The sequence below is a fragment of the Podarcis liolepis genome, assembly GCF_965112155.1.
Source record: "Podarcis liolepis genome assembly, chromosome: Z".
Lineage (NCBI taxonomy): Eukaryota > Metazoa > Chordata > Lepidosauria > Squamata > Lacertidae > Podarcis > Podarcis liolepis.
In genome coordinates, this window is record NC_139570.1 from 12,242,729 (window position 1) to 12,270,521 (window position 27,793).

Consider the following 27,793-nt stretch of genomic DNA (forward strand, 5'->3'; position numbering starts at 1 on the left):
CCCGCCCCCCTCCCCCCTTCGGAACATCGTTCCGAAGTGGGGCGGCTGGGGCAGCTGTTCCCGCCCCCCTCCCCCCTTCGGAACATCGTTCCGAAGTGGGGCGGCTGGGGCAGCTGTTCCCGCCCCCTCCCCCCTTCGGAACATCGTTCCGAAGTGGGGCGGATGGGGCAGCTGTCCCCGCCCCCCTCCCCCCTTCGGAACATCGTTCCGAAGTGGGGCGGCTGGGGCAGCTGTTCCCGCCCGACCTCCCCACTTCGGAACATCGTTCCGAAGTGGGGCGGCTGGGGCAGCTGTTCCCGCCCCCCTCCCCCCTTCGGAACATCGTTCCGAAGTGGGGCGGCTGGGGCAGCTGTTCCCGCCCCCCTCCCCCCTTCGGAACATCGTTCCGAAGTGGGGCGGATGGGGCAGCTGTTCCCGCCCCACCTCCCCCCTTCGGAACATCGTTCCGAAGTGGGGCGGATGGGGCAGCTGTTCCCGCCCCACCTCCCCCCTTCGGAACATCGTTCCGAAGTGGGGCGGCTGGGGCAGGTGTCCCCGCCCCCTCCCCCCTTCGGAACATCGTTCCGAAGTGGGGCGGATGGGGCAGCTGTTCCCGCCCGACCTCCCCACTTCGGAACATCGTTCCGAAGTGGGGCGGCTGGGGCAGCTGTTCCCGCCCCCCTCCCCCCTTCGGAACATCGTTCCGAAGTGGGGCGGATGGGGCAGCTGTTCCCGCCCCCCTCCCCCCTTCGGAACATCGTTCCGAAGTGGGGCGGCTGGGGCAGCTGTTCCCGCCCCCCTCCCCCCTTCGGAACATCGTTCCGAAGTGGGGCGGATGGGGCAGCTGTTCCCGCCCCCCTCCCCCCTTCGGAACATCGTTCCGAAGTGGGGCGGATGGGGCAGCTGTCCCCGCCCCCCTCCCCCCTTCGGAACATCGTTCCGAAGTGGGGCGGCTGGGGCAGCTGTTCCCGCCCGACCTCCCCACTTCGGAACATCGTTCCGAAGTGGGGCGGCTGGGGCAGCTGTTCCCGCCCCCCTCCCCCCTTCGGAACATCGTTCCGAAGTGGGGCGGCTGGGGCAGCTGTTCCCGCCCCCCTCCCCCCTTCGGAACATCGTTCCGAAGTGGGGCGGATGGGGCAGCTGTTCCCGCCCCACCTCCCCCCTTCGGAACATCGTTCCGAAGTGGGGCGGATGGGGCAGCTGTTCCCGCCCCACCTCCCCCCTTCGGAACATCGTTCCGAAGTGGGGCGGATGGGGCAGCTGTTCCCGCCCCCCGATTCGGAACAGCGTTTTAAAATGCTGTGGGTCGGCAGCGCTTCGCTCCCGACCCCCAGCATTTTAAAATCTCCCCGGGACAGAGACTTCTCTGCTGTCCCTTGGAGATTTTAAAATGCTGGGGGTCGGCAGCGAACGCTTCGCTCCCGCCCGCCAGCATTTTAAGATCGCCCGGGGCAGGCGGGGGGAGGCAGGCGGGGGGGAGCAAAGACTTTTGCCCCCCGCCGTCCTTCAGAAGAGGTCCTCTTCTGAAGGCCGGCTGTGGGCGAAAGTCTTTGCTCCCGACCGCCAGCATTTCCCTATGGGCTTTCGTCTTGCGATGCAAGCCCATAGGGAAATTCGTCTTGCGAAGCGCCTCCAAAACAGAAAACCCTTTCGTCTTGCGGGTTTTCCGTCTTGCGAGGCATTCGTCTTGCGGGGTACCACTGTAATTGCCATCACCACCAACCACCCCACCTTAATTAGAAGGCAACTTCCTGTGTTTACTAATTTACCTTCACATTATTATTACTATTGATTTATTAATATCCTTATAAACAACTGTCTCAAAGCAATTTACACCAAATATATTTTAAAACAGATAAAAATACAAAAACCATACAAAGTAGACACTCATGGTAAAGACCCATTCATCCAGATGGGAAAGCCCATCAGAGCAAGATGGTCTTAAATTGTTTCTGGAAAGTGCAGATAGCTGGTACCTGTTGGATCTTGACAAGAATGATGCTCCACAGACCTGGGGAGCCACAATAAAGCCCTGCCCCAAATTACACCTTGCACCTGCTGGCATTGCCAAGCTATGACCCTGTGCCCCCTCCACCAGGTATTGCTAATTCTGCATACAGTATTTTGAATCCTCAACAGGGAATGTAGGTGTAAGCTCTGGAAGATAAGGCAATCCACCTATAAACCAAAGCCTATCTGATTCCATCTGCCACTTTTAAAGTGCCAGACTTTTTTTTTTTTAAAAAAAGGGAACGAATAGGTTTATATTCCGCTGCTACCTGCAGAAACTTTAACCTTACCCCCACAGCATACAACCCACAGAAAAGCAATTATTCAAAGAGATTGTAGTGTTACTTGCTACTGCAGAAATTGCTAGCAAGATTGGATGTTTGAACTAATTTCAAACACGCCGTCTTGCCACCATATTACATTTTGTTATATGGAATGAATATTAACATTATTCAGATACAGTTGCTCACACCGCTCCCAAGGTAAAAAAAAAAGAAGAGGAAAAAAGCACAGCACTTTAGATCCTCAGGATGAAGGGGAGAAAATGGTTTGGATTGCATTGTGTTTCTTGTGCAATCATAATGGACACATAGGAGATTGAAGCTGAAGTCCGAGCCTTAAGATCTTTGCTTTAGTGGCTGACCTGTAGAATTGAATGGACAGGAGTGGAATGAATTAGAATTAATTGGAATTTCACAGTTGAAAACAGCAACACTGGTTGCCTCGCTTCAGAGCTGGAAAAGGTTCAGAAAAGGGCAACCGAAACCATCAAGGGATTGGTGCAACTTCCCTCTGAGGAAAGGTTACAACTTCTGGGGCATTTTAGTTGAGAGAAAAGGCAGGTAAGAGATGAAATTATAGAAGTTGGTAAAATTATGGATGTCAGGGAAAGTGGACAGAGTAAAGTTTTTTGTCCCTTTCTCATGACCCCAGAATTCAGGGACACTCAAGCTGAATGTTGGAAGACAAAAGAAAATACTTCTTTACACTGTTAAACAATCCTGGAATTGCCACCAACTAGGGTGGATTTAAAAGAGAAATTCAGGAGGATAAGACTGTCAGTGCCTACTTGTTGTGATGGCTGCTGTTCTCAGGCCCTGTTTGTGGGCTTCACATAGACATCTGGTTGGTCTGATCCTGCTCTCTCTCTCTTTTATCCCTTTACAAAAAGATTAAAAAACACCATACACCACTCAGTCTGTGAATATATCCCTAGCTACAAGGTACAAGTCTTGGGTGTTTACCGCTCTACTTTTCCAGCCTATTTCTGCATGCATGTAGTTCATTTTCCATACTCTATAACTTGCCACTGGTACACATGACCACACCATCATTTTAGAATTTTGACCAGTTCCTATCCTTGAAGCAAATTCTAAAAAAACTTCTTAACCACCAAATATTTAATGGTGCCTTGCACTTCCATGTATTTCAAGCACAAGTACTTTCCATGTATTTTATGTACAAATTCTCAAGATATCTCAGTTATATAAGATATCTCAGTTATATAAGTGGTTAAAATTGGCTGCTCATTATCTCCAAATAGTGTCAGCGATATCACTGAATGTTCATGAATATTCCATTGCCACCACTATTCTGTAAGATTCTCCTTCAAATTCACTATTCATATATTTTCAACAGGCACTACCACCATTGAGAAATACGACTTGAGGACAAACAGCTGGATCCAAATTGGAACCATGAATGGAAGGCGGCTACAGTTTGGGGTTGCTGTGATTGACAACAAGCTGTACATTGTAGGAGGAAGAGATGGCCTGAAAACATCCAATACAGTCGAATGTTTCAATCCAGTAACCAAAGCCTGGACAGTGATGCCCCCAATGTCAACCCACAGACATGGTTTAGGTAAGAACATTTGCAAAATTATCTTCTACTTAAACTGGCAATGACAGTTTGTCACACATTAAACATGCACTTGCCGTGCAATGATTCTCCAGAGACCTCTAACTGAGAACAGGTCTACCCATACCTTGAGAACAGGTCTATGTTCTCCCTTGACATTAGATGCATGTGTGAATGGACCACTGTGATTCAATGATCACAGTAAGAGCTTTCCTATCATAGCTCAAACACAACAACTTGGATCCAGCGTTGGTGGAAGTTAGAACTACGTGTGTTAGTGGGCTTTCCCAGCCCTCTTCTTCACTGCAATTATTACAAAGAGAATGTTTTGAGTACACACACAGAGTTAAAAATGGGATGGAATGCACTGTATGAAACAGACATACCCACTCTTACTCCATAGCCATGAAGCTTCACAGGCTGTTTCACAGCCCCAGAGATTCCTTGTCCTGTATTGTTGCATGAATTTAGGTGTTGTGTTTTGTTGTGTGACTGTTATGCCAGTTATCCACCATATGGCTCTACTGGGTGGATGGCAGGGTGTAGGTGAGGAACATGAATACGTAATTAAACAGATGTGCCTCTACATTAATTTCTACTACTTTCCTCCCAACTCTGATTTTCATCCAAAGGTGTAGCAATGCTTGAAGGGCCAATGTATGCGGTGGGAGGCCATGATGGATGGAGTTACCTCAACACGGTGGAAAGATGGGACCCTCAGGCCCGGCAGTGGAATTACGTTGCAAGCATGGCAACACCAAGGAGCACTGTGGGGGTTGCAGCACTGAACAGCAAGTATGCACAACACTCACAGATAAGCTCAGTTGATTAGACTGTGGGCTGATAATGCCAAGGTTTCAGATTTGATCCCTGTATGGGATAGCTGCATTGTAGGGGGTCAAACAAGATGACCCTCAGTGTCTCTTCCAACCATAGGTGTCAACCCTCCCTTTTTTGGGGGGGAAATTCCCCTATTCCAGCGCCGTTTCCCGCTTCTTCCCGCTGCTATCTCGGATTGTTAGATATCCCGTAGACTGTCCCCGGGACAGGTGAGCCTGCTGATCCCTTATTTTTGAGGCTGGTGATCCCTTATTTTCAAATCTGAAAGTTGACAGCTATGCTTCCAACTCTACTATGATTCTATGATTAACACTGAAGAGACACTGCCAGTCAGTGTAGACCAGAGATGGAGAACCTTTGGCCTTTTGGATGTTGTTGTACTGCATCCCACCACCCAATCACCCTTAAGCATTGGCCATGCTGGCAACACCTGCTGGGAGTTCAACAACATCTGGAGGGCCACATATTCTACATCCTTGTAGAGCAAGATGAACCGATGGCATGCTTCCTGCGTCCTTCCTTCAAAATGTGGGCAATTAGACAAGATGCCTTCATGTCTTGCTTGTCCTGCTGTTATAGGTTGTATGCTGTTGGCGGGCGAGACGGCAGCTCCTGCCTGAAGTCCATGGAGTGCTTTGACCCCCACACAAACAAGTGGAGCATGTGCGCATCCATGTCAAAGCGGCGTGGAGGGGTTGGTGTTGCAACCTACAATGGGTTTCTCTATGCCGTGGGTGGCCACGATGCTCCTGCTTCGAATCACTGTTCTCGGCTTTCGGACTGCGTAGAAAGGTAGGGGCGTTTTTAAAAATTGTTACTGCATGTATATAAACCTCATTTTCTTCAAGGAGGTCAAGGTGACATACAATATTCCCCAACTCCAATGTTATCCCCACAACAACCCTATGAGGTTGTTCAGGATGAGAGAAGGTGACTGGCCCAACGTCACCCCAGTGAGGTTCATGCCCAGGTGGGGGTCTGGTCACCATCTCAGGCTGTAACCATTATGCCGCACCACATAAAGGAATTAAATGATTGACATCTTCCTTTGTGTGTCCAAACAGATGTTTTAGGTTTAAACAACATGCTGGATTTACCATATTTTTTGCTCTATAAGACTCACTCCCCCCCCCCAAAAAGTAAGGGGAAATGTGTGTGCATCTTATGGAGCGAATGCAGGCTGCACAGCTATCCCATAAGCCAGAACACCAAGAGGGATCGCTGCTTTCGCTGTGCAGCGATCCTTCTGGCTGTTCTGGCTTCTGGGATAGCAATGCAAAGCTTCTTCAGGACGGCGGGAAGAACGCTCCCCCTGCCCTGAAGAGGCTTCGCGCAGCTGTTTGATCCCTCTTGCTGTTCTGGCTTCTGGGATTCAGAATATTTTTTTTTCTTGTTTTCCTCCTCCAAAAACTACGTGCGTCTTATGTTCTGGTGCGTCTTTTAGAGCAAAAAATACGGTAACAGGTATTCGCCAGAGAAAGTAATTTAGTAAATTACCAAAATTAGGGATGCAGTTGGAGGGCCTCCCAAAGAATGAAAGTTGAAATTAGGGAAGTGATCATACTGTACCTGTGTGCCGCTTCGTAAATTGATAGATTCTTATTGGAGGTGCAGAAGTTTCTGGAAGCCACATATGTGGGCAGGATGATCAGGGCCGTCTTAAGCATATCTGGCGCCGTGGTGCAAAGATCCCTCTGGCGCCCGCCCCTTTCCCAGAGTTGCCAACCTTTTCCCAAGCCTCTGCGGGGATCGCACTCCTCCTGCGGAGGCTTGGGAGGCAAGCTGCACGCCCGCCAGCCATATGGTTGACAGGGCACAGTTGGCAGCCGTGCAGGGAAAGAGGAGGCTGCCGGCAAAGCTGTGCAGCTCCCCCACTCGCTGGGGCGCCCCTGAGAGGCTGGCGCCCTGGTGCAATGCGCCAGTAAACCCAATAGGAAAGACGGCTCTGAGGACCATAAGCAACAATGCATATAAAATCGACATTTATACAGTAGGCTAGGTCTTACACACATGCACACACTCTTCTTTATTTTCCTTCCAAGGAAGCGAGAAGCATGATCCGTATTCGAGGACATATTCAAGGCAGGCAAAAACACTCAAGGAGGATGCAAAGCAGAGTCAGTGGCAGATAGGGGAGAAGTCCTGAGGCCCAGGCAGAGAGGCTTGGAGGTCTGAATTTGGGCCTGAGGTTTCCCACCCGATTTATCTGATGCAAATGCTGCTTCTCTTAATTCCAAATGTATGCTGTATGCACACTTTCCATCTAGCAATGAATGGTAGCTTTGATTTATTAAACTGCAAAAGGCTTCTATACTAAGAATCCATCAATTTCTTCAAAAGGCAGCTTGCTGATATCTAAAATTCCTTAAAGCGTGCACAGACTAAAACATTTCTATGAATTATTATAGCCATCCAGCAAATAGTAATAATAATAATAACAATAAATGTTTGGATTTTTCTTGAGACATTTGCTTGATGTCCTCTAAATGGAAAGGGAATAAAGAATGGGTGACTGGCTGTCACTGTTGCTGCTGCATGCTTCAACTCAGTCATTTTATATTGTGACTAAGAAGAAAGGACTAGATCATAAGTCAAGAGTGCCATCTCGTGGCTGCAGGAAGCATGATTATATTTCTTACTTCCTCATGGCTCAATATGGAGTCTTGAGAACCTTTACCAGCTCAGATTTGGGGGACCGGGTGTGGGGGAAGTTTTCCCAAAGCAGTGTCACTCCTGCCTGTTAATCTGGATGCCTTTGTTTTCTCTTTGATTACTCTTTGCTGCTGCTAGGTATACCTACTGCCCCAATGCCATCGATTCCTTCCTCCCCAGATGGCAAACGTTGCTTCCTTTTCCTGCCCTCACTCTGATTATTCTACCCTGAAGCCAAATCAAAGTGAGGGTGCAAGTGGGACGTGACATGTCCTGTCTAGAGAGGAAGAAACAGAAGGAACTTTGCAGGGGTGGGGAGGGGGAAGAGAAAGTAGCATGTAGTATAAGAGATGAGGATGAATGCTACTGGGTATATAATTCACCCTCTTCAATTTCCCACGCCCAAATCACCAAAATGGCCCCTTCCAATGGGCTGCTGCAGCTGAAGGAGGCATTTAAGCTTAGTTATTTTATTTAATTTTCTGTTCTACTAATAACTGCAAAGATCTACATAAATACTCTAGGTATGATCCGAAAACAGACACTTGGACCACTGTAGCACCTTTGAGTGTACCCCGTGATGCTGTTGGGATCTGTCCTCTTGGAGACAGGTTGTACGCAGTGGGTGGTTACGATGGACAAACCTACCTGGATACGGTGGAATCTTACGATGCACAAAACAATGAATGGATAGAGGTAATTTGCTTGTTATTGCATTTATATCCCGCTTTCCCTCCAAGTAGCTCAAGCTTCTTTACATGGTTCTCCTAACCTCCCCTTTTTGTTCTCACAACAACCCTGTGGGATAAATTATGCTGAGAAGATGGTGGCTGGCCCAAGGTCACCCGAGGAGCTTCATGGCTGAGTGAGTCTAGCCTGCTAACAGCTACACTACACAACACCAACTTGCCTATTGCCACTAACCAAGAAATGCCCACCTGTCTCATTGCTCTTCCAGATGTACCAACCCCAGCTGCTCCAGGGTCTCTCTTTCCCTCAAATGTTTCCACCCATTATCCCTGGCTGCCCCTTCTGCTTGAGTCTGACTCCCAAGACACCTCAAGCGTAATTATCCTATACAGCCTTTGGTACAAGCCTTTAAGTCCTTACACAGCACAGAAACAGAACTTTAGTGCATGTAACCGTATTTCTCCCATATTAGTTACTTTGCCCAAGTCTTCCTCCCCCCCCCCTCTGTCAAAGTTTACATTGTAAGGGCCTTGGGGCAGGGATCTACCTTTTTGTCTATGTTACTCTGTAAGGCAATTAATAGATAAGCAGCAGTTTTTAAGCAGAGGTTGGATGGCCATCTTTCAGGGATTCCCCAAAAAGTACCCCTCCTTTAACACCCCATACACCCCAACAATAGCCCTAGCAATAGCAATATACAGTGGTACCACTAGTTGTGGACACAATCTATCCCAGGGTGCCTTTTGCACCCCAAAAAGTCCACAACTAGAGTGGCGCTTCTGTGCAAGCGCGGAGCACGATAGAGCAGTCCTGCGCATGTGCGAAGCATGCAGAACGCTTCTGCGTATGCATGCAAGGTTTGCTGTGTTCGCAAGCCAAAAAGACCCAACATGAACCTAACGCAACACGAGGTATGACTGTAGTATTTAGAGGGAAATTATATGCTGTTCTTAATTAACTTAGATCATGGCTGGGGAAACTTTCACCCTCGAGGTGATGCTGTGCTCCCACCATCCTTGGCCTGGAACCCAGGTGGAGTTCGGGTTTGACATCCAAAGGGCAACAGTCCCCCTCCCACCGATTCAGAATGGCATGTTAGGTGGAGTTAACAGAGCACATTCTGGCTGGTTTTTTTTTAGGAAGTTCCAGTCAATATAGGAAGAGCCGGCGCCTGTGTTGTAGTCGTGAAGCTGCCATAACAGACCATTTCCAGGTGTGAAATATTCATAAGAAGCATGGCAGAAGAGGAGATGCATCCTTGAAAACAACACAAAGCACTTCCACTACAGGAGGAGGAAAGACAAGGATGAGCCCGTGTGGAGCCTGAGCACGAAAATCACATTTTCTGCATTCCAAAGACACACTTGGCTGGTGTTTGATCATCATGGGTGATGTTAATCTCTATCTGTAGGGAGGATCTGGGTACACACTGTGCATCAATAGAGAGAGCCTCATTCTAAAGCAATTCTGTGTCAAGAACAGCTGAGTGTGCAGCTGAAAATGAAACCTGTATCTCTCCCCCCCCCCATAATTGCTTACACTTGCATTATAAGAACCCCTGGACAGCTTGATATGGAGAAGGAGGGCAGGGAGCCATGTGGAGCATTGAATCCCTATCCCCTCACCAGAAAGACGCCTTGCGTAGTCTCCTCCTCATGCACAAAGATACCTCTGCAGGGTCTTTTCTGCACCACTTAGCGTCCATAAACAGTTGCCAGGACCCCAAGACTTTGGCAGGGCTCATTGCTAATGCTTGCCTCTTTTGTGCTTTTTCAGGCCTTGCCCCTGGTTTTGATCACCATTGGTTAGCTGCATCTAGTTGCCCTTAAAGTTTCTCACAGTGCTCTTGACCTGGGGTCATATTTCATGTGGAAAAATACAAGGGTAGCTAGGCACAGCTGGCCAGTGTTGTGCAGAGCACTGCTACTGCAGCAAGATGTCCATTGATGGAAGGCAGTGCCGAGAGGACACATTGTTCAGGGCCACTTAATGCTTGAGCTGACCCTGATTCTTTGGATTCTGTGATAAATCTAGACCAGGAGTTGGCAACTTAGCACATGTTGGCACTGTGGTGGCTATGCAGCTATGGAATCTCTGAGCATCCCCTGTCACTGTCCCCATGGTCATAAGGTAGCAAGGGGGGTTACTTTCTTCTCCTTCCAAAAGTACATACAGTTGAAGGAGGAAGTTGGAAAAGTGCCACTCTTTCTCACATCCTCTTTCAACTCTAAGATTTGTGTGTGTGTGTGATTCAGATTAATTATATTGGTTTTAACTTTGACCCAGAATCCATGTAGAATCTCTCTCTCTCTCTCTCTCTCTCTCTCTCTCTCTCTCTCTCTGTGTGTGTGTGTGCGCGCACATGTATTTCATCTTTTTTGTCTTTGGGTGGGGAGGTGCTGATCTGGGAGAGGGTGGGAATGCAGCCCTTGCTCAAAATGTGGCCAATGGTCATAAAAAAGAGGTCAGTGGCTTCTAATATAGGCATTGCTTACGTATCACCCAATGTCTAGAAACAAGGTGGCTCCCATCTCTACCCTTCCTGAAGCATGTGCTGAGTTAAAGGGGGGGGGGGAGCAGATTGTGATTGTAGAAATAAAATACTTGATAGGTTATAAGCAGCAACTCAATACAATATGATAATCTTTATTGTCATTGTCCCATACAGAACAACGAAATTGAAAAATCTACATGAAACATTCAAAACCTAACAAGCCTGCTACCCCAGCAATCCCAACCTAGTTAGCCCACTAAAAACTCTGATACCCTATTTTTAAATACTCCCATAGAGACTCCTTACACTGTGTTTAAAACCAAAATCGCATTTGGGTAGAAACTGTTTCTCAGGCGGCTAGTCCTTGTCTTTGTAACCCTGTACCTTCTTCCAGAAGGCAGAAGCTGAAAGAGATCATTTCCGGGGTGCGCACTATCCTGCGCTATCTCTGCAGCTTTCTTATGGCACCTGGAAGCATAGATTTGATCCAAGGTTGGAAGAGTGCACTCAATTATTCTCTCCGCAGTCTTTACAATGCTGGACAGCATTGTTTTTCCCCTAACCGTGCAGCTCCCAAAGCACACACACGGACCATAAGTTAATACGCTCTCCACAGTACAATGGTAAAATGCCATCAACATGTCCTTTGAGAGGTTGTTTTTCCGGAGGATTCTCAGAAAATATAACCTCTGCTGTGCTCTCTTCATTAGGCCTTTGCTGTTTTCTCCCCAGGTTAGGTCATGTCGCAATTCCATTCCCAGAAATCGAAACACCGAGACCTGTTCCACGAATTTCCCCTCAATAATAATAATAAGAACACTCAAATACAGTGTCACACTGATGTTCCTGGAATTGCTAATGGAAAAATGATTAAAGGACGTAATTATTAAAGTGGTCTTTAGTCTTTCTGAACACAGGACTCTGCTTGCATGGGCCAAGTTTTTGTTTTGTAAATGTATTATATGCTTACCCTTGCTGCATGTAGATCTGCCCTTTTTTCTTTGCTTTCCTTCCTTCCTCCTCTGACAGAAAAAAAAGTCACTGCAGTGCTGCTTCTACCCACATGAGGTCATGTGCTTCCAGTTCTCCAGTTGAGGACCAGTATATTGCAAACGCATGATTGCAAATGCACGCAGAATCTCTCTGCTTTGTTGGGCAGAGGCCTTAGCACCAAATAGAAGGCCTCAGGAGAAGGTGGTGCGATGTGGCAAACCTTGTTGGTTGGGCCATCCATGCTACCCCTACAGTTCTCCCACCTGTGACAGATCAGCCTAGGCCCCTGCAAAGTGTTGCATGTCTTGCAAGCATCAGAGTGCTTAAAGAAGGGGTGGGGAGCCTCAGGCCCAAAGAGACCCAGTGAGACCCTGCTCATTGGCATTGCATAGCATCACATCTCCCTTGCTGAAATGTGCCATTGAACTCTGATAGTGCCTCTTGCTTGCTTGCTTGCCTGGATGGAGGATGCAGAGGTGCGTATGTGCGTGTATAGAAACTAACTTACTGTACAAAGCTAGCTTTCCTATTCATTGACCTGCTCACTTTTGCCCCTGGTTCTGCACAGCCCAGGTCTGTGGCTCATACAAGGTTGCCCCAGAAGTTCTTTGGCTCAGAAATGTTCCTCACCCCTAGTTTAAGTAAACGCAACCAACCCCCAACCCCTTCCCTAAGAAAACATCACAGACCATCAACTTCAAGTCTTTCACTATGGGACCTCAGGAAGATGGCAAGGTCCCAACATTGTCTGAGGACACAGCTACATTGGCAAAGAAAAAATGCTTTATACGTGTTTGTATATGCATTATAACGCTATGACACCAGATGGTGCTGTGGAGTTCTGCTTTTCCTAACCTGATTTGTCATACAAAGTTTGCAACGCCTGGGATCTAGAATCACATAGGATTGTAAAGTTGGAAGGGACCCCAAGGTAACCTAGTCAACTAATGTCAACTAAGGAATGTCAACTAAGGCATCCATGACAGGTGGTCAACCAACCTCTGTTATAAATAATCCTGTAGACCATAATCTGCTAGGGGCGCTGAGAGTTGTTGGGAGACCCCTATTCCCCTCACAGGGCTACAGTTCTGGAGTGTTTTAACAGGTAATCTCTGTTCCCAGGGAACCATGGGAATTGTTATGTGAGAGGAATAGGGGTCTCCTGACAACTTTCAGCACTCTTAACAGTTCATAAGATTCTCTAGGGGGAGCCATGACTTGTTTAAAGTAGTATAATACAGATTTAATTGTATGGTGTGTTTGTGTCCTTAGTCCTACTCAACTCAATGGGGCTTAACTTCTGAATAAACACTGGGCTGCCTAGGACATGCTACATCAGGAATAGGGAACCTCAGGACCAGAAGCCACATGTGGCTCCCCAGGATTCTCTGTTTCACCCCCAGGGTCACCTAGGCCACACCTCCTCCAAACCCACACTCCTTCACCTCCTTGCTTTCTTTTTGACTGGCTGGGATGTGTCCTTGAGCTCTGATCATGCCTCCTGCTCTTGTGGGTGGGGAACTGAGAGAGGTGTGTGAGTCTGCATAGAAACTAGCCTGCTGTATGAAGATGAAATTCACATTTGCTGTTCTGGTCTGTTTTGCTTCTTTCCCTGCCTGCCACTGGCATGTGGCCCTTGGAAGGTTGCATAACAAAATGAATAGGTCCCTCTGGCTAAATAAGGCATTCACACCGCCACTTTGCATGTTAGAATGGCCATGGCCAGAGAAAGGAGAGTGGATTCATGTCTGCAGTCTTTTCCTATGTGCAACCTACATATGCACCAGTCCAGTGGTCCCTCCTAGCTCCTAAAGAGTCTGGATATACTTTGCACATGAAGTTTGCACATGCTGAATAAGCGTCAAGGGCAGGGCCAGTGGCTGCAGTTCTGCTCCCCTTTCTTTGTAATATGTGAAGTGTTCTTAAGATTTACTTTCTGAGGTTGTCTAGTGGGTGCAGCCCTCCAGAATCCAAAGTCTATATACCACCAAAAGTGAAACACCTCTCTCTCTCTCTCTCTCTCTCTCTCTCTCTCTCTCACACACACACACACACACACACACACTAAAAGAAGGATTTCTAATGAAGATGGCACATAAAACATAAGCTAAAAACCACACAGCTGCTATTATATTAGTCACCACATGCCCGATGATTCTCGGAATTGTCTTTCCTTTGCAAATCCATCTGTGAGAACCATTTTGAACCAATTTTGCTTCCTCTGGAATAATGGCTGTGGGTCGAGACCCTGTTGGCAGTGTGGCATTAATGTAATCGCATTTGCGGAATGAAACATACACAGGGGAACTATGTATATCATATTGATATGACAAGTCTGCGACCTCAGCTGTGGGGTGCAAACCTTGTGATGCATTCCGATAAATATTCTGTTAAGTTCAGAACTGGTGTGCTGCAGGGAACTACAGATCATTAAAATAAGTGTGTTTACACTTTAATTCCAAAAGATGCTGAATACTAAAGAAGGTGATTTGTTGAGCACTTGCTGTGGAAAGGAAAGGGCAAAGTACATAGGAACATAGAAAGCTGGTCTCCACTGAGTCAGATCGCTAGTCCAATCCATCGCAGTACTGTCCACACTGACTGGGAGCAGCTGTCCAGGGTTTTAGGCAGGGTGTCTTTCACAGCCCTAATGAGATGTTGATATCTTCTTCCCAGTGGAGGCCGCTTCATCAGGGCAAATGGGGTCCTGCTCCATCAACCTCAGTCTGGCCTCACCCAGCCCCAACTTGCCTGCTTTCTTACTTGCACCCAGTCCAGGTGGTTGGCACAATTGCCTGTTTCCTCCTCCTCCTCCTCCTCCTCCTCCTCCTCCTCCTCCTCCTTACTCTCAGTCTTGACCCTGAAAAACTCAGTATGGAGGAGGATGAGGACAAAACCTAGAATTAGTTGCTTCTACCTGCCATCAGCTGTGTCTCCATCTACTCCTGGCTAACCTGCCTTTTGTCCTATTTTGCACCAGCCATAGCCGGGCACATGGAAAGATGATACTTGTGTGCTCTTCTGCCCTCCTCTTAACTTATACTGAATGGGCAGCAGATGTGTTCTTCTGAGGATTTGAATGTGTAAAGGTCAGTATTTCCCACTCCAGTTGGCAGCAGCCTCTCCAAGGCAAGAATCATTGTGAACAATGCTAACCTGAGGTCTATTTAACTGGAAGGGGCCATTTGTATGCCAGGCATTCTATCACTGGCCTATGACTTTTCTCCATGAGAAAAGAATCCAAGAAAAATGGTGGATCTACTAAAGCGAATGCAGGGAACCTATGTATTCAGGAGTTCCCTCTGTGCATCAGAATGTTGGGGATGCTCCAACATAGGAACACAGAAAACTTCCTTAGAGCAGGTTGAACTGTTTGTCCATATAGTTCAGGGTTGTCTACTTTGACTGGCAGCCGCTCTCCAGTGTCCCAGGCAACTAATGGTTCCCCACCCCCATACCAGCTACCCTGAAATGTACAGGGTAGGCACAGTGGTAGGCACCCCCCCACCCCAATCTGCCTTCAATCAGTTCCCTATTGCCTGCCATCTTTCTTGCAGCCAGTGACTGGCAGCAACCGTTCAAGATTTCAGGCTGGGTTTGTGCCTCTCATACCTACTTGGAGATGCTGAGGATTGAGCCTGGGACCTTCTGCATATAAAGCAGATGCTCCACCCTGTGGAATGCCCTCACATCAGATCATAGCTGTCAACTTACAGATTTGAAAATAAGGGACCAGCAGCCTCGAAAATAAGAGATCAGCAGCCAAAATAAGGGATTTTAGTCAACCAGCAGCCAAACGAAGCCTCAAGCGGTGGTTCCCACAGCGCAGCAACCCGGCAAAGGGGATGCAGCAAGGAAAACCACCGCCACCTCTCCACTGGGAAGCGCTGAGCAAAGGCGAGTCCCCAGGCAACGCAGCCAATTTGATCGGCACAAGGCATGCAAGCTCCACCCCCCAGTCGTTCTTAGACTTCTTATTGGGTGAGCAACGCAGCCAATCAAAACATTTGGAGCCTCCCTCCTCCCAGGCCGGCAGGCAGGGAGGGAGAGGAGCTGCTTCCTTTGAAACCTGGGAAATTTAAGGGACATCATCAATAAGGGACAGCAGCGGGACATGGCGCTGGGATAAGGGACTGTCCCACCAAATAAGGGACGCTTGACAGCTATGCATCAGATGTCAAGGAAATAAACAACTGTCTGACTTTTAGAAGACATCTGAAGGCAACCCTGTTTAGGGATGAAGTTTTATTTTGTTTTTAATGTTCTGTTGAAAGATACTCAGAATGGCTGGGGAAACCCAGCCAGATGGCAGGGTAGAAATAAATCATCATCATCATCATCATCATCATCTACTAGTGAGCTACGGCCCTGCCGTAAGGTTAACAACTTAAGGGGCCAATTGAAATTCCTCTAGTGGGTGGGATTTGCTTCAAGGTCATTTAATTGCTGATCCCTACATTAGTGCTCAACACTGCCAGCACTTCGAGTTACAAACAAAGTAGTACCTCGGGTTGAGAACTTTTCCCCAGGATGAGAACGGAAATCACATGACAGTGGCATGGCAGCAGCGGGAGGCCCCATTAGCAAAAGCGCGCCTCAGGTTAAGAACAGTTGCAGGTTAAGAACGGACCTCTGGAATGAATTAAGTTCATAACCTGAGGTACCACGTAATAGTTTATCGTCAATGTAAGCACATTATGTATGCACAGTGGACGCTCGGGTTGTGAACATGATCCGTGCAGGAAGCACGTTCGCAACCCACAGCGCCGCGTCTGCGCACATGTGGGTTGTGATTTGGTGCTTCTGCGCATGCGCAAAGTGCGATTTAGTGGTTCTGCACATGTGTGAGCGCCAAAACCTGGAAGTAACCTGTTCTGGTACTTCCAGGTTCGGCGCGGTGCACAATCTGAAAACACGCAACCTGAAGTGTCTGTAACCCAAGGTATGACTGTAATCATCCCGTTATTAAGGAAAACAATGAAGTCATCCTAATTTTTTTTTAAAAAGAAATAATCCAGCTGCCCCAGAGAAAGAACAAAGCACATGCAGATATATTTCCTTTCATGTGCCAATCTATACAGTGTGTTTGTATATTTCTGATTATTTCACCTGTTGCCATCATATAAGCAAGGGAATATTACACTGTATATAAGAAGCTTGGTCTCGTTTTTTGTTTGTTTGTTTTTTTAAAAAAATACTTGGAATCATATGTGTTTACCCACGTAATTTTGCAAGTTGACTTCCTCCCTTTTAAAAAGTTATTGTGACTTGGGAAAAAAAGAAAAGTTTTACAAAAAAAAAAAGACAATGATTTCTGAACCCTGTCGATGTGCAATTTTTTAAATAAATGATTTTTAAAATAATATTATACTATTTGCTGGGATTAGATAAGGAAAGAAACACGTGCAGAACATGGAAGTATTTAGTGGGGGTGGATAGTATATGGGAGGTGGGGAGGGAAGGGTGTGTGATTGTTGTTGTTGTTGTTTTTTAAAAAAAATACTGATCCATTCAAACATTAAAAATACCTTATATTTATAGTGCAGCAAGTACAGCATGCAGTTGAAATAAAGTCTACTTTCTCTGACAAAGAATTCATGGTGTATGTTTGGCTACGATGTGATTTTCTTTTTCATGGTATCTTTTGCTGCGAACAATCAAACGAGAGAAGGGATGCTTTTCCAGTAGCTTTAGGTGAGCAACCAAAGGATATCAGTCACAAGTCTAGTCACAATGGGGTACTAACTTGAATAAAATAGTGGGGGGCCATCTGAGTGGCAATGCCCATCAACTTAGGGGGAGGCTGTCCCCTCAAATATTTTATCAGGAGAGGCAAAGCCCCTTGGAGTTGGCCCCTGTGCTGGAGAGCCAGTGCAGCACACTGGTTTGGAAAATGAGCTGTTAGCCACAGAGTTTATATTACTGTCCAGTCCAAAGGTCGTTTCTTTGCCTTTGGCCAATCACAATATCTCTGCCTGTACTGTGGAAGACATTGGTTCTGGCCTACTTTAAGAGATATTTGTGTAAGGACTACTGAGGACCAAACTAGGTGAGCCAGAGCATGCCTGTGATTGCGCCTCTTGTTTGTATTTTCGTAAAGAGCATCTGTATGGCAGCTGTGTAGTTCTAATGTGGACCAAAGCTGTAGAACTGGAGGAGGGGCTCCGACCCCCGCTCTAAGTAATTTCTTCATTAAGGGCACTTTTTTCTCTCTCTGATGGAATAGTTAAAAGTTTTAGACGGATGGGGTGAGGAAGGAGGGACTTTAATGAAGAAAAGAGCACCAAGGGGGAAAGATTTTTTTTGATCGAACACAACATCATGCGTGCTCCCCAACACAAATGCATGTTACACTCACAACCCTGGAAGGCAGGCTAGGCTGTGTCTCAGTTAGGCTGAGGTTTAGTGGTGGTTCTTGAAGGAGCAGCTGCTCCTCCCCAGTTTCCCCCTGTCATCTGAACAGTAGCAGGGAGGGATTCAATTTCTCTTCCCTATGATTTCTTTCTCTCTATGCTGCCCAGCTGCTCATGAAACAGATGAGCGGTGGGGAAAGCATGGGAATATGTGTATGTGAACACATTTGTTGTGATGGGCATGCATGAGGCTGAATTCAGATGTGGTTTTATGGATTATAACCAGGCATCCCCCAAACTCAGCCCTCCAGCTGTTTTGGGACTACAACTCCCATCATCCCCAGCTAACAGGACCAGTAGTCAGGGATGGCGAGAATTGTAGTCTCAAAAGAGCTGGAGGGCCGAGTTTGGGGATGCCTGGTTATAATGCAAGCATCCCATGTCCTGTTTTCTAAAATTCCTTTTTATGCCGCAGTTCCTGTTGCATTGTGGAACTGTGGCTTTTTGATCCACCAGATTCTGATTATTATTATTTTAATGGTGGGGAAGAACTGTATACTGGGGTACCGCCCCAAATGTAATCATATGAGAGTGATGGTGGCATGATCAGAAAATCGCAGGGGAAACTACAACACAAAACTCCCACGATTTTCCAAGTTACAAGGGCTGCAAATTGGTTCCCCGCAACCCGTGGAAATGATTAACAGAGAAATGAGCACGCAACACCTGCAAGATTTCACTGGATTTCCAGAGGTGTCATTTGTGTCATGCCAAAGATTACAAAAAAACAACCACACAAATTAACAGGTAAAGAAGTTGCAGGAATACCATAGAAATGCAGCCTAAATGGGCAGTATGTGTGCAGATGTGTCTTTTGGCCCACCCAGTTTTAGATTGGGCTCCACCTCCTTTGGTATTCAGCCTCCACCTACCCCCTTGTGCAAATGAAGCCCAACTAATCACTGTGTCCTGCAAGAGAGGGCCTCCTGCAAAGACTATTTCATCACCAACCCTTTGGAACTCGCTTCCACTGTATCAATTCTCCCCAACACCGACTGAAACCCTTCAATGGAGAAAGTGGATAGAGAAAAGTTTTTTCTCCTTCTCTCATGACGCTAGAACTCGTGGACATCCCATGAAGCTGAATGTTGAACTATTCAGGAAAGACCAAATAAAAGTACACAGCGAAGCAGGAGGCAGTGATGGTCACCAACCTAGCTGGCTTAGAAGAGGATTTGACAAATCCATGGAGGACAGGGCTGTCGATGGCTACTTGCCACAAAGCCACTTCCAACCTCAGGAGGAGGTGGTGTTGTGGGCTTCACGCCCCCAACACGCGTGCGGAGACTGGCTTCCAGCCCCTGCGCGATCAGGGGAATCCTTGGGCTGTGTTGTCCCCTGGCCAGCAATCAGCTGGCTCAGGGGGTGTGGCTTGCCTCATTTTAGGCAAGCGCGGCCCAGGATCTCCCTCTTTGGCCACTCAGCTTCTTATGACTTGTCACTTCATACCTGACTACGGCTTGTCACATTCTTTTCTTGCAGGAGATGTGGCTGTGCGCATTTGGATTATAGGCCACAGTATTGTCTGCCGGGCTAGAAACCGTGCCATCAAATCGTCACAACTTCTTTGGTTTTGGCGGTTAGGCATTGGTGGGGGTATTGTTATGTAGATGTGTTTGGGGGGAGCAGCGCCATCACCTCCCCCAAATATTGAAGGGTAGTCCAGTAAAGGATTCCGGGGGGCATGGCTTCGTCTGAAGCCTATGGAGGTCAGGGTCTAAAGCGCCCCCCCCAAGCCGTGACCCCTGGGGGAGTCCCTAGTTGATGTGCATCAGCAGGTGTTAACCCTTCCCGATCTTCAAGCAAACAGGCTGAAACTGGATAGACGGATAGGACCAATGCCTAAGCCAATACTGCTCTTTACCTGTAACCAATAAAGTTGTGGCCAATTTTAGCCCATTAACTTTAAAGATTTGTGTCACGTGTCGTTATTCCTACTGGTGGGAGGAGGGAACTTGCTACGCAACGGCTATGCTCTGCCTCTACAGTTGGAGATGCCAGCACTGCTCAGAACCAACTCACTCTGAGGAGCATCAGTTTGCTTGCCCAATCTGAATATTCCTCTCACTGTGCTAACGCTGTGCGTACCCTTATCTTTTAAAACAAAGAGCAGGGGGCGTGTTGCTCACTGGATCACCTCTTAACTTGCATAGCCATGCAGTTCACCTGAAGTGCCTTTAACCCTCACCTCCACCCATGAATCATGTTTATCTGAGCATTATAGATTTTTTGCAGAAATTTTAACCTGAGTTCTTTATCAGCTGAGAGCCTGGAAAAGCAACATACCTGTGCTGGTTGGACATAGTTGTGCAAGAGAAATCACATCACCAAAGACTGGTGGATTGCACAGAAGGATCAGCTGACTGGGAGGAAGGATAGGATAGAAATTGAGTGAATTAGTGAATAGAAAGAGAATAAAAACAAGCTTCTGCAAGTGTATCTGTCACACTGGATTCATTTGTGCCACATTTAACCTCTGCTAGTGCAAGGACTCTTGTGCTAGTAAACAGAAAGTTGGATATGGCACTTTGCCTGCTTTGATTAAAATGAAATCTTTTAATCTTTGTTTTGATTAAGAAGGAGCATAATTTATGTTTGTAAACAATAATTATTGATGGAAATAACTGATCAATGAACTAAAAAGTTCACTGGGGAAAAGAATTCTGGCCTCTCTCCCTGATATATCTCCTGCCACCCATGCATGATTTTTATATCCATGTGTTCATCTATTGGTGGATATTCAAAGTTGTTCCCACACTCCACCCACAAAACAAAATGGTAAACTCCAGCTAAGGTCTCACCATGTAAACCTACTGCCTGCCTAACTCTGTTCTAAATCGCTTGGGAAGAGCTGTTTAAATTCCTTTTCGTTAGAAAGTGTTTAACATTCTTTCAGATCTTGGATACAGAACAATTAATTGAAGAGGCATCTAGATTGCACAGTGTGTCCATGAATATGATTAGTGCATTGAATTATTGAACAACATTGATAATACAGAGAGCAAACATTTGTAGTGGTGTTTGTTCTCTTCAAGTAAATAGCAGAGTTAGTCTTCTGGGCTGGAAAAAAACCCCTATTCTTTTCTCACCCCACTCCCCTTCAAACCATTGATTGTAGGAGATGGTTTGGTAACACTAGGAAAGAATGCAGAAGTGATGATACTACTCACTGGTGTGTGAGAAAACCACGAAGGTTTCCTGGTGTCTCCAAAAATGAGCATGTAGAACTAAGATAGCTATACTGATGCTCTCCAGAGGTTGTTGAGCCATGGCTCCCATCCTGCCAGCATAAGTCAACGGTCAGGGATGATGTTAGCTGTAGTTCAACAACATCTGGAGGGCACTGCACTAGCCATCCCTGAGTGCAGATGTAAGAAATGCAGAATGGATTTCACAGGGAGGGTTTAGGTTGGACCACCAGAATTTGTAGCAGATTTTTGAAAATGTTTGAAATTGTACGGTTCAATTTTGCACCTGGTGAATTCTAGTAGCAGCATTTCTTCATTCGCTGAGGCTTTTCTGTCCCATATTTTAATTATTTTATTTATTTACTGGAGTATCTATGGGCTGCAGTTCCATGAAAAAACACAACAATGTGGTATTCAGAATACAAAGTTGCAATAAGAGCAATAAAAACAATAGGGGGAAAAAAATCAGGAAAAGCATCGATAAATTCTGGTTGGTGAAAATAGATTCACATTGCAAAGGCACATCTGAGTAACAGTCTTCAGAAGACATCTAAAGGAAGGCAGAAGTGATTCATGACAAACCTCTACCATCAGAGAATTCCAAAGGGCAGGGCCTCCCATCCTATAGGCTTAAAGGTACCCCTGCCCGTATGGGCCAGTCGTGTCCAACTCTAGGGTTGTGCGCCCATCTCACTTAAGAGGCCGGGGCCCAGCGCTGTCCAGAGACACTTCCGGGTCACGTAGCCAGCGTGACGAAGCTGCTCTGGCGAGCCTGCACCAGCGCAGCACACGGAAACGCCGTTTACCTTCCCGCTAGAAAGCGGTACCTATTTATCTACTTGCACTTAGGGGTGCTTTCGAACTGCTAGGTGGGCAGGAGCTGGGATTGAAAGACGGGAGCTCACCCCGCCGCGGGGATTCGAACTGCCGACCATGCGATCGGCAAGCCCTAGGCGCTGAGGTATTACCCACAGTGCCACCCGCGTCCCTACTCTATAGGCTTAGTCCCTAATAAAAGCCACCTGAACCTCAGGGACATGGGGAACCATGAGATGTGCCCCCTCAGAGGTTCCTCAGTGATTGAGGCAGAGCATAAGGGAACCAGAACTTCCTTAATGTGGTGCGGGCCCAATTATTTAGGGCTTTCTAAATTACCACAATTAAGTAAACACAGTGGTACTTTGGTTCTTGAACTTAATCTATTCTGGAAGTTTGTTCGACTCCCGAAATGGTTCAAAAATCATGGTGTGGCTTCCGATTGGCTGCAGGAGCTTCGGGCACTCTATTGGAAGCTGTGGAAGCCACAGCTTTGGACATTCAGCTTCCAAAGAACGTTTGGAAACCAGAAGACTCACTTCCGAGTTTGCAGCATTTGGAAGCCAAGCTGTTTGAGTACCAAGGTACTACTGTACACAAAGCTTGGTGGATTGCACAACAAGAATCAGCTGCTAGGGAGGAATGGTAGCATAGAAACTCAGTGAGCTGATGAATGAATAAATAAGGATCAAAGCAAGCTTCTGCTAGGATACCTGTTGCACGGGATTCATTTGTGCCCCTTTTAATCTCTGCCATCTGCTCATGCAAGGACTCTTGTGCTAGCGAACAGAGAATGTTGGATATGACACCATGCCTGCTCTGATTAAAATGGATTATTTTAATCTTTGTTTTGCTTAAGTAGAAGCCTCGTTTTAGTTCATTAACAATGATTATGGATGGATATAACTGATCAATGAACTAAAACTTGTAGCCCTGAGACTAAATGCATCTGGGGAAAAAGTCTCAGAAGCCGCATGGCCAATGATCAGGGAAGATGGACCTGGTAACATCAGGAGGAAACCCTGGGTGAAAGTCCCACAATCCTTTGCTTCTAATGCCGTACGTATGAAGCAGGCGAATACTGAATATTGCACCGTACCAAGCCTCAAGTATACTTCTTGCAATAAAAATTCTGATCAGAAGATGGCACTGTATGATCGCCTTTAAGGGAAAATACACTTGTTGAATAGAAGATGTTAGTGTAATAGTTTGATTAGCTGCAAGTCTATATTCTTTTGCAACTTTATTTGGGGTTCATGCATTTTGTTGCTGTGATGTGCCTGTCCATATGTAACAGCTCATATTGTTAGGCACACAAATGCACACAGTTCCTTTACACTCGGCTCTTGCTTCTGCCAGCTCCAAGTTCCTTCTTAAGCCTGCTTGCAGCCATTGCCAATTCTGAGCATAGGTGGTGTGCATAACGCATCCAGCATTCTCCAGCTGGTGTTTGAGTCTGATTCCTTCTATTCACCAGGCTAGCTTGCTGGATTAAAGAAATGCGACAACAGTGTAAATAGAATATAAAACAGACTGAACCGTGTGATTAGAATCTAAACTGACTTGACGGTGATTTCATTTAATCATCTTTCCCTGCAAGCACTATTTAGCATTTATTTAGAGCCACCAGGGGACTAAACACTGCAGAGAACATGTGCTGGAGGGTGGAAGTGAATGCAAGAACAGTGGACTGAATGGAAGCAACAAGTTGGACTTTGGCATTAACTATACTACATAGTCTTATCTGATCTGAGAGACAGTGTGTAGAATAGTGGTTAGAGTGCCAAACTAGGACCTGGGAGATGAAGGTTCAAATCCCCACCCAGTCATGAAGTTGACCTTGGGCCATACACATTCTCAATTAGGATCTGATCATTTTGGTTTCTCTTAGTTTTTCATTTTTCCTGTTTTAAGTTCTCCATGTTAATTGATGGTGTGTGTGCTTTTTAAGTCCTCTTGAAAATCCACCCCCATTTTAGTGCAAATTTCTCCTAATATACACATTTTGCATGCCATTTGGCCCAATTTATATATTTCTGCAAAGCAATTTCCCCTACCAAAATGTGGTTTTATATGCTGTTTTCACAAATATATGCATTTGAACGCACACTGCTCTCTGCATTTTGGTGCACAGTACTTGACTGGGAAGCATTGCAAATTCGGAGCAGTGCAGACTTCAGAGGAGAGCTGTGCTTCATTTTGCATATCATTTCAGAACGTGCAAATTACATAGATTCAGCTTTAAATGTGAAACTGAATTGATTTTCTCCCACACCCCTACATCTCAGCCTAAACTACCTCACAGGGCTGTTGTTCAGAGAAAATGGTGTATGTGTGTGTGTGAGAACTATATACACCATATTAATCTCCTTGGAAGAGATATAAACACAATAAATAAATCTTGCATCACTTTATAGCACTCATGGCTTGCCTCTGTGGGTATTTTTTTGGCAAGGTGCTGAGGATTCAAATGAAAATCCCCACTTGATCAAACCAAAGGCATATATACAGCTCCAGTTTCCTGCTTCTTACAGTTGGCATCTGGGTGCCTTCTTAGTTTTTATTCTTAATATCTTGCATAAGCCTGATGGAACAGTTGTGTTTTCAGCAGGTGTTTAAAGGTTGAAATGGAGGACACCTGCTGAATCTACGCTGGCAGAGTATTCCACAGGACTGGGCCAATGACACTGACAGTTCTATTTCATGTTGAGGTCAACTGAGTCTTGCCAACTCAAGGAACAACCAATGACACACCTGCCAAAGATATCAGTAATAGAGCTTGGGATATAAGCACTCAGATAAAGACATAAGGTAGCACCCAGTGGAGCGCTTCTGCTAATGAAAGGATTTCTGCTTTTGCAGTGGGATTTCCCTCCTCTCTCTTCTTTCCATGCATTCCACACACCGAACCTAAATCTGCTCTGAAGAGGACCACCACCAGAACAGATTTATGTGGTACATGGGGAAAGGAGAGGAGAGGAGAGGAGAGGAGACGAGAGGAATGTTCTCTTGCACAGCCAAAATCCTTGCACCAGCAGAAGCTAGTTGGATATCACCCATGAAGTGCTTCTGCAACGGTATTGTCTGAATATTTAATTAAACATTTTTGCATCCATTTATGGATATCAGATTATGAAATAATGATGATGATAGATGAAAAGTGCATTGTAAAACGCTTTAAAATTACCACTGATACATAAGTGTGCACATGTCTACAGATTGCATCTTGAGTATTCACTGGTTGCATCCAGAAAAAAAGCTGGCATATAGCAAGAAATTACTGTTCACCTGGGTCCTCTCGTATGAGCACCAGTTTTAATTCAGAGGAACTAGTTAGATCAATACATCCTTGCACATCTGCTTCTATGCTATGCCATAACCAATTAAGCGCATTGATCTCTGAGGACCTCTGGGGCAAGCAGAGTTGTTCAGCTTGTTTTTGAGTACACTTTACCATTCATTAAACATGACTTTAAAATCCAGTAGTCTCATTACTAGGATATAATTGGATTTATTCACAATGAAGCCCGAGGTACACAGTGATAATGAAGTCTTCCCTTCACCCTCTAAAACTCGGATTCTGGACCATTTCAAAAGGAAGAGGAATGGGAAACTCTAAGGTCAAGGGATGAAAGAAGTGGTTTGTGGGTCCAGGCACTCATCATCCCGAGATGATGAGAAGTCCTTGCTTATCTCCCTATGTCTCCCAAAGAGAGGAAAGCAATTCTCAAAATGAAGTTTATTCAATGAATTTGCAATCCACCACACAGCTTGTTATGCTGAAATGTATCTGAGCTTGAATTGTGAAACCGCCGCCAGGAGGTTGTCCCTGAGTTCCCTTGCTGTATGGACTTGTTGCATGGATGGTAAATCGACTCCCTTCTTCCGTTCAATTTATTTAGGACTTTTCTACATTAGAGATTAGGATGGGAATGTGGAAGCAAGAGGCTGACATACCATAAAGGGCATAAGGGACATGCCCTCTCCTGGCAGTAACTTCCACACCTCTAAGAGTGGGCTTTACATGCAGTAGTTCAACAGGTTCAGTTTTTCCACCACTGCAGGTCCATGGTGAGGGAAGCAGAAAACACAGATGCTCCTCTTGACCTTCCAAAAACAGTGAGGTTTCATTCAGGAATGTGGCATATAAGAAACTAAGAAGAGCTCCACCAGAGCGATCTAGTCCAGTATTCTCTTCCCATAGTAGCCAACCAGATGCTTATGGGAAGCCACAAGCAGTGCATGAGTGCACTAATAATAATAATAATAATAATAATAATAATAATAATAATTTATTTATAGCCAGCCACTCTGGGCGGTTTCCAACAAAACACTAAAATACAATAATCTATTAAACATTAAAAGCTTCCCTAAACAGGGCTGCCTTTAGATGTCTTCTAAAAGTTTGGTGGTTATTTTTCTCTTTGACATCTGATGGGAGGGCATTCCACAGGGTGGGTGCCACTCCCAAGAAGGCCCTCTGCCTGGTTCCCTGTAACTTTGCTTCTCGCAGCGAGGGAACTTCTAGAAGGCCCTTGGAGCTGGACCTCAGTGTCCGGGCTGAACGATGGGGATGGAGACGCTCCTTCAGGTATACTGGACCGAGGCCGTTTAGGGCTTTAAAGGTCAGCACCAACACTTTGGAAATGCACGCTTGGAAACATGCTTGGAAATGCACAGAGTTTGTTATAGTGAAATGCCTCTGAGTCCAACAGGCTGAGTTATGTTCTCTGTGTAAATGAAACCCCATTGCTCAGTTTTCAAGATTAGGATGGAAATACACAACATTTGTACAATATAAAGGGGGCAGGTTGCCAAACCCTTTCATAATAGTATGTCCCATGCCTCTAACAGAACAGAGAAAGGCCATAACTTAGTGGCAGAATATTTGCTTTGCATGCAGAAAGCCTCAAGATCAATCCCTGGCAACTCTGGGTTAAGCTGGGAGAAGACATTGCTGCCTGAGATGTGGGAGAGCCAGTGCTGGTCATTGTAGACAAGGCTGAGCTGGTTGGAGCAATGGTCCAATTCAGTAAAGGTAGCTTCCTAGTTGCTTTACAGGCAGTAATTCAACAGGGCCAGTTGCCCCATCCCTGCAGCTTCATGGTGGGGAAAGTTGAAAATGCTAATGCATTTATTGAAAACAAATCAGTTTCTTACAGGGACACAACATATAAGAATATAGAAGAGCTCCACTGGATCAGACCAAAGGCCTATCTAATCCTGCATCTTGTTCTCAGAGTGGCCAACCAGGTGCCCTTGGGAAGCCACAATCAGAAAATGATGTGTGCAATAGTGTAAATCCAAAATCGAGTATAGTCAAAAGACATTGGGCTCAGTGGCAGGTGGGATTGGCAAAGCCTTTTTTTTTTTTTTTTTTTGCTTTCCACCCTCTTAAAAAAAAAAGCCAAGTGCCTAAAGAAAAATGTGCACAAGTTAAATGAACAAAAGTTGCAAGTTACCTTTTAAAACTTTAACTTAAACCATTCTTACAAAACATGTAGCCTTTTTCTATGCTAGGAGAAGGGGGAAACTTTTGAAGGAACATAGAAGGGCATGTTTTAAAGGTCTAACAGCCTATATTTACTTTGCTGCATATTTTGTGATCTAAAACTTCTGCTGGGGTTCTCTCACCAAAGAGTACTTTCCCCAAACCTGGATCTTGTATACCTATTTCCTGCCTTTGTAACCAACAAATAGCACTTTTCTATGGGAAGAAGCTGATAAAGTCGGTAAAGACCAAACACATCTGTGACGGAGCTGCTTCTCAGGTACAGCAAGATGCATCAGGGTTGCTTACTCAAAGAGAGTAAGGCAGGTGTTAGCGCCAAAAGAATTTGCATCCTTGATTAAAACAG

The 27,793-nt window shown here is 46.0% G+C and overlaps 1 protein-coding gene and 1 long non-coding RNA gene across 3 annotated transcripts in view; one reads left to right on the forward strand and one right to left on the reverse strand.

Moving 5' to 3' along the window:
* Positions 1 to 16,510, forward strand: part of KLHL4 (kelch like family member 4) — a 51,521-nt gene extending 35,011 nt beyond the window's left edge. Inside the window, exons 7-11 of one of the 2 annotated variants that reach the window (XM_083486683.1) lie at positions 3,628 to 3,852; positions 4,482 to 4,644; positions 5,269 to 5,481; positions 7,866 to 8,037; positions 9,171 to 16,510. In XM_083486683.1, the coding sequence (XP_083342809.1) occupies positions 3,628 to 3,852; positions 4,482 to 4,644; positions 5,269 to 5,481; positions 7,866 to 8,037; positions 9,171 to 9,230 (833 nt within the window). In that variant the 3' untranslated portion in view covers positions 9,231 to 16,510. The remainder of the gene's footprint in view (positions 1 to 3,627; positions 3,853 to 4,481; positions 4,645 to 5,268; positions 5,482 to 7,865; positions 8,038 to 9,170) is intronic. The other variant, XM_083486684.1, reaches the window with a different exon arrangement.
* Positions 1 to 26,531, reverse strand: part of LOC310698943 — a 273,173-nt gene extending 246,642 nt beyond the window's left edge. Inside the window, exon 1 of the long non-coding RNA XR_014521846.1 lies at positions 26,483 to 26,531. This is a non-coding gene — a long non-coding RNA (uncharacterized lncRNA). The remainder of the gene's footprint in view (positions 1 to 26,482) is intronic.
* Positions 26,532 to 27,793: the final 1,262 nt, after the last annotated feature.